The sequence below is a fragment of the Rutilus rutilus genome (assembly GCF_951802725.1).
Source record: "Rutilus rutilus genome assembly, chromosome: 7".
NCBI classification, from domain to species: domain Eukaryota; kingdom Metazoa; phylum Chordata; class Actinopteri; order Cypriniformes; family Leuciscidae; genus Rutilus; species Rutilus rutilus.
In genome coordinates, this window is record NC_140221.1 from 44,148,002 (window position 1) to 44,155,050 (window position 7,049).

At 38.7% G+C, this 7,049-nt stretch overlaps 1 protein-coding gene across 1 annotated transcript; it reads right to left on the minus strand.

The window, feature by feature from the left end:
* Positions 1 to 2,921: 2,921 nt before the first annotated feature.
* elac1 (elaC ribonuclease Z 1) lies at positions 2,922 to 6,520 on the minus strand. Its single transcript, XM_084415408.1, has 3 exons — positions 6,264 to 6,520; positions 4,680 to 5,156; positions 2,922 to 3,493 (listed from the first exon to the last, which is right to left on the minus strand). Exons 1-3 carry the CDS (start codon positions 6,502 to 6,504, stop codon positions 3,012 to 3,014), a joined length of 1,200 nt encoding a protein of 399 aa, XP_084271534.1. The 5' UTR covers positions 6,505 to 6,520; the 3' UTR covers positions 2,922 to 3,011.
* Positions 6,521 to 7,049: the final 529 nt, after the last annotated feature.

Below are 7,049 nucleotides of genomic sequence, written 5' to 3' on the forward strand. Positions count from 1 at the left end.
CCATTTAAGTGAAATTATTGAAATTAAATATACGAGCTTGATAAAAATGATCATTCTAGAAGAAAATTTCAGATGGCATTTAGAGGTTTTTGCATCTGAACTCTTCATATGTAGACTGTACACAGTATGCACTGTATGCACAGAACTCCTGGAAGACCTACTACATTTGCACACTGCTTGTAAATAATGCAATGCATTTGATTATTTCCATTGTGATGAATGAGTTAGAAGCATTATCTGCAGCAATTTTTACAAGAACCTTCACTCAGTTTTTGACCCAACTAAATTGTGTGACAAGTTCCAGCATACAATTGTTTGAAGCTCCTATTATATATTGCATACTTTCTCACATCATTTTTAAACAGTATGCACTATGCACAGTATACATTATACTGTGCGACACGCACTTCACTTGTGTTCTGAACATCATTTAAGACACTACTGGACCAGGATTTCTTTTAGTCTTCTGTCTTTAAACCTGTATGATAGATAGGCATAATCAATCCTGCTCCTGGAAGTCCATTTCTGTATAAAAGATTGTCATTTCTGCACCAGTAGCAGCACCAAATGAAGTTGCAAATCTGTTTGTATGACATGACATGGATCAAGATACAGTGTGGATTTAGAGAACAACCTTCACATATGGGGAAGTGTTTGGAACTTCATTAAAAACAATTGATTATGCAATTTTCTTTAGCGCAGCTAATGACACAGAAATTGCATGCTTCACTTACTGTTTACCATATCAGGCATGACACACAACATACATCATACTTAAAACGCATCCCAGATAGCAAATTGGCTTTGGGCCGGATCTGGCTAAATTTCGGCTGAGATTTTGGCCCACATACCGCATGGAATTACGGTCCAAGGTTGGCCCAAGTGCTGTTTGCCGAAAGTCAACCAGATCAATGCCGGAAGCAGACCAAAACTCACCCATAGTTTTACAATGTACCCAGATATTATCCAGAACTGGCCCAAAACAACGCCGTAATCCCCAGATGTCAGCCAGACAAGGGCCAAACTGCCACCAGCTTTACCCCAGAACTCAGCCACAACTTATCCAGAAGCTCCAGAAAACAGCCATAACGGGGCCAATATTATACCAGTCCCCAAAACTGAACCAGAAATGATCCCTGTGTAATACTTATATATTGTGCAAGGAATAATAAAATAATGACACTACACAAATGCAAAGTACAGCATTTTATTGAGAGGGGAAGAAAATCTCAGCCAGATAAATGGAAAAATAAAAACTATTGGGGAAAAGACAAGATAAAACAATACTAGAGTAAGGCAAAACAAAAGCAACAAATAGTCACAATACAAGAATAAAAAGACAGAGCACTAAATTAAAATGTTACAAAAATAATGCAATAAAAAAAAAAAGTTTATGTGGCATGCTTAAATAATGAAATACAGAAACGAACCAAAATACGGTGGCTGAGAGATCTCAATGCATGGAAACAGAAGAAAACATGCAAACAGGTAATTCAGAAAAACATATGACAACCTATGATCACGCACGTGAACTCGACAATCGACTACTGTGGACTTCGACCGAAAACAGGATGTAAATACAGGTATATGCGCTGGCTGAATAAACATCATTTTTATATATATTTCTTTCACATCTACTGCAGTCAGATTCACCCCCGTTCACTCCGAAGGAATCACTCACATGACCTGTGCACTTGTAATGACACATCAAGGATGTTAAGAGGCTAAAAGCAGGTTTAAAACTTGCCCCATTGAAGTCAACAGGGTGCAAATTTTAAAACGAGGATAACACGGTGTAGGCAACACAGATTTTTGTCGTTGTTCTCTGTACTGACAGCACTCCAAATGTACAAAAAAATGAGCTCAATGTTAAAATTGACCGGAGTTCTCCTTTAAAATAGTTTAAAAAAAATCAGAATAGAATATTGAACCTTTTGACAATATAAGAGAATCTATATAATATAGTGAGAATATGCATCTCATACTCGAATTCAGAGGCTCAAAATGGAGTAAAAATATGCAATTTGGTGCAAATGTTGTTATTTATAAAACAAAGATGGCGCTGCTGTGAATAAGGTCTATAGCATATACTTACATAAAATGCATAGAAATATCAGTCGTCACTTTATATCTCCCAATAATATGTCATATTAAGATGATATTTAATTGCTTAGTTTAATGATCAAAGCTCTTTAGCTTTTTTTATTGTGGGGGCAAAACATACTACAATAATGACTGAGAGATGAACAAATAAACATTCCTCAAAAGCATGTATGGGTGATCAAGTAAACCGAAGTTGCTTCAGTCCAAGTGTTCATCTTGAAATATTACTAACAATATAAAAGTTATTCTTACGTTAACTTTATAAAAATCATAACATATTTCACAGTAAAAAGACAAGTGAACCACAACTTGAAGTGGGACACTTTTACAATTACACTAAAAGGCCTTTTACGTGCTAAAAAAACCCGATAAACTATCAATCAGACAACAGAAAGCATTTAGTAAATTGTGTACAACAGATGTTTCGATGTTTATAGGCCTTAGACGCACGCTCATGTATCAAACATGACATCCTAGGCTTTATAGGGTTAATATCATCATCATGCCTAACACAAAAACAGTTCATGCATGTCATAGTCAACATTTGAAGTGGATCAAAAAAGTTAATCAAAGTTGTCCTAAGACAAGACCGGGTATTGTTAAAAATTCATGTATAAATCTAATGAAAGGTTTTGATCCACTTCAAAAGTCGACTACTGGAGATCAGGCCGAATAAAGTCAAGTAAAGACTTACCAACCTCAGTCCACTGGTCAACTGGTCTGTTTTTGAAAATAAAATCATTAACAAACATGTTTAAATCTCACCTGCTCATGGATATCCACACGCATTCATCATGAATTCACCTCCGAGTCAAAAACAGTGGAAAAATGACAGACTTTATTAAAACATTTCCTTATATTAAAATATAACCATTGGAAATTGCATCCATACATAAGTCTCAGAGTAACTAATGCATCAGATTCTTTTTGAGTGCGACCGGCAGCGTGAGAAAGTCTTCAGCGAGGATGACCTCAGTGCTTGACCCCTGCAGCACGAGCTCAGCTTGTCTCTTAAGCTCCGTCACGTCGTCTTCTCCGTCCCGCCGCAGCGCTTGGGGTTTGTAGCGTTGACTGAAGTGGTGCAGGACGAGTGTGTGCGCCCCGCACGCGAGCGCCACCGCAGCAGCCATACTGGGAGTGCTGTGTCCGTGGTCCACTGCCTTCTCGTGCTGCCCGTCCTCCAGCGTGGCCTCGTGCACCAGCACGTCTGCCCCCTGACACACTCTCCTAAAGCCCTCGCCCAGCGCCCCGCTGCAGTCCCCGAAAACACACACCTTACGGCCCTTCAGCGCCGGCTCCAGCACCTCGCTGGCGGTCAACACACGTCCACTATCTAGAGTCACAGACTCTCCGTTCTTCAGGCGGCCGTATAGAGGTCCCGGTTTCAAACCTACAAAAAAAAAAGAAAAAGATAATGAGAAACACTATTTTATTTTAATCTTACAGTTCAATCACTGTGGTAAAATACTTACTTACTGACATTATGTGATAGCCAGATGTAGCCTACTATATTGCAAATCTCAACTGCTTGATTCTTATATCATCAAAAAAATAAAAATTACATTATCGCAGAGCAATATATTAAACGGTTCTCTGTATAAAAAATAAAATCGAACAGTACCGTTCTCCACCCACGGTTCGCCACGCACTTGCACCGCGATATATTTAAATCTGACGACGCCTCTATAATATGGTTTATTAAAAATAAATAAAACAGACAGACAGAGTTAGGCTAATGTATTTTTCTGTAGATGGATACGCATTCTGGCTTGATACTGTATGCTCTATATGCCCAGTCATTTACACCGTCATCACTTGGGTGTTGATACACATAAATGTGTATAATTGTGAATTCAGTTTTTCACAAATTAACATGTGGCTCTGTTCACACCTTGTATTAAGAAGCATTTTGGTCGATCGGATCACAAGTGGGCGACACTAAATACAGGAGTAAACGGGGTCTGAAGCGCTTTGAGCTTGTCCACTTTTGACCTCTTCCAGAGGTAGATGAAAACACATTCGACCGGATTGCTTTCGTAGTGTAAACGCTCATGTGGTCGAGTGTGTTCAAACAGACTCAAAAGACTGTCTACTCTCCATCTACTGATCTAATGAGTAACATTATGGGAAGAGCTCTAGCCAGACGGGATTTAAACTGTCAGCTGAAGACCCAAGTTTGGTTTGAAGATGAAAAACATACCAAGCTCAATGTTCTCTCACCATTCCTGATTTCTAACACACACTCACAGCGTTCGGCTGGTCTTGTGTCTGTCAGAGCAGAAACTAAACCTGATGTTCTCTGTATGTTTTTCGGTCGTCTCCGGTCGTGTTCATATGTAAATTCAGCTTATTTTGTCCATTAGATCAAAAGATCTGAAAAAGCCCATACATTAACCCACCCATAGACCCTCCCTGAAGAAATCAGGACAGAAGTGTTTGAAAGTGGACAAAAGAGACGGGTTAAAACACCAGGTGTAAACAGGGCCTATCAAAACTGTACAAGATTTGTGATGTTGAAAACTGTGGAACGCGTCATAACAGTGTGTTAAAATATTCTGGAAGATTTAACAGGTTACCTAGTTCTTTCAACAGGTCTGTGTTCAACCGTCCCGGACGTTCTCGTTCCTCCACCGAGAACCCGAACGATGGGACTCTGTGATACAGCTTAAACGCTTTAACCACAAACCGCTTGTCATCAACGAGGTCATAGCAGTCAGTGTGCGGGTCCAGGCGTACGGTCCTGCCGGGACGCTCCTGTGGGTGAAGCGCATCACTGCTGGAGGTCAGCGCGGGACTGAGACGCCCCTCCACGGGACACTGCTCGTCCGACGGCTCCAGCTCATGCACTGCGTACGGGAACAGCAGCTGAGAGCTGGACAGCTCTAACGCCACACGAACGAAGTGTCGTAACCCTCGCGGGCCGTAGACGTCCACACAGGGCACAGGCTGATCCGGCTGAGGGTTCGAGTTCAGGCTGACGGTGCACAGCAAACCAGGGAGACCGAACAGATGGTCACCGTGCAGGTGAGATATGAACACTTTGGTGATTTTGCCTGAAAGAAATTAAAAGGAGGAATTCAAACCTTTATTCCAAATAAATGCTGTGCATTTGTACTTTCTACTCCAAAAAGGCTTCACAGTTTTCAAAAAGAAATATGAAGCAGCAACATAACGGTTTTGAACTGATAGTAATCAGAAGTGTTTCTTGAGCAGCAAATCATCATATTAGAATGATTTCTGAAGGATCATGTGACACTGAAGACTGGAGTAATGATGCTGAAAATTCAGCTTTGATCACAGATTTCTGAAGTTTCTATTCAAATTGTAATAATATTTTAAAATATTACTATTATTACTGTATGTTTTATCAAATTCTAGTCTGAGCATGAGACTTCTTTCAAAAACAGTAAAAAAGTACAGACTCCAAACTATGAACATTAGTATGTTTATTTATTCCAATAAAGCATATCGATTTTTCGAGCATATCGAGGAAAAAAAAACATTTTCATGACAATTGAACATTTTCTGTCTAAATTTGTTCATTACTATAATGCAGCATTTACTAGAATGGGCTTTGTTTCTCAACTGTGATTTTTAATAATGTAATACAGTGATGTCATAGTGTACTGCAGTAAATAGAAGGCTATGACACAATATTTGTATTACACCAGCCAGCATTAATTTAAAAATCATTTTTTTTATTATATTAGAATGTATTTACAAATCAGAAAAAAAAGTATTTCATATCAGCGTTAATTTTAAATTTGACCAATACAAACTTACATTAAAATTGTACTACCATGATATAGAAAAAAATTATATTGCATTTTTGCGTTATATAATGAGATATTGGTGAAGGGTGTGCTTATGGTCATGAAAATAATGCATTGCATTATTAATTGAAAATAATGAAAACAATGCAAAAAATAACATTGAGAGAAAAAAAAAAGCTTGATAGCCATAAAATATTTTCTATTAGCGTAAATTTAATATTTCTTTCTGTTTATTTTAAAATCCGTATTTTTGACAGATTCATGAGGTTCACCCAGGAAGAGGACGATCATGCAAACATGAAACACTTGACATGATTCAAAATCAAAATTGATCTAAAACAGCTGTAAAGTAAAGTAGGCAGACGTGCAGATGAGTGTGTGACTGACTTGCTTTGAGCGAACTCCTCATGAACTGAGTCTGTGTTCCCTCTCCACAGTCAAACAGCCAGCTCTCCCCTTCAGTGCGCAGCACGAGCGCAGACGCGCCGCGGTGAGGAGACGGGTATGCGGATCCGGTCCCGAGGAACGTGATGTCCATCGACATGCTGCTGTTCTGCGCACATGTGGCGGACAAATAACGCGAACCTAAACCTAAACGTCCCCCATAACCAGCTGAACCACAACACATGCGCTCACTCAATCAACATCCGGGGCACGAGCTCATATTTGCGTACTACATACTGCACACGACTGCACACTACACTATGGAAGACCATTTTCGCCACATAAGCAAAAATAAACAAATAAATCGTGATTTTTGTAAATCATAATAATGACATAAAAAGAGGACATTTTGACAGGTAAACAAAATCGAAATTATGAAAAAAATCAAGAGAAAGTCATAATTTCGACTTTTTATGTCATTATTATGATTTAGTCATATGACTACAGTCATTATTATTTTTATCATAATTTAGCTTGTCATAATTATGACATGACCAAAAAAAATCTAAATTATGACTTAGTATGCGCTTCCATAGTGTACACATACACCCCTTTCTAACCATAATTATGACGTAAAGTCAAAATTATGACTTAGTATGCACTTCCATAGTGTACACTATACAACCCGTACTAACTTTTTGTACATTTTGAGTATACTGTATACTATTTTAAAAACATATGCAGTAGGCTAGTTCTTTTCAGTCTTTTAGATGCCACTGACCCCCAAAA

Excerpts from the sequence above, each read along its gene's own strand:
- elac1 (XM_084415408.1), bottom strand. The coding sequence starts at position 6,504 with ATGTGTTGTGGTTCAGCTGGTTATGGGGGACGTTTAGGTTTAGGTTCG. Across the intron at positions 5,157-6,263 it reads GAGGAGTTCGCTCAAAGCAA|GCAAAATCACCAAAGTGTTC; the intron begins GTCAGTCACACA and ends AATTTCTTTCAG. Across the intron at positions 3,494-4,679 it reads AGACCTGTTGAAAGAACTAG|GTTTGAAACCGGGACCTCTA; the intron begins GTAACCTGTTAA and ends TTTTTTTTGTAG.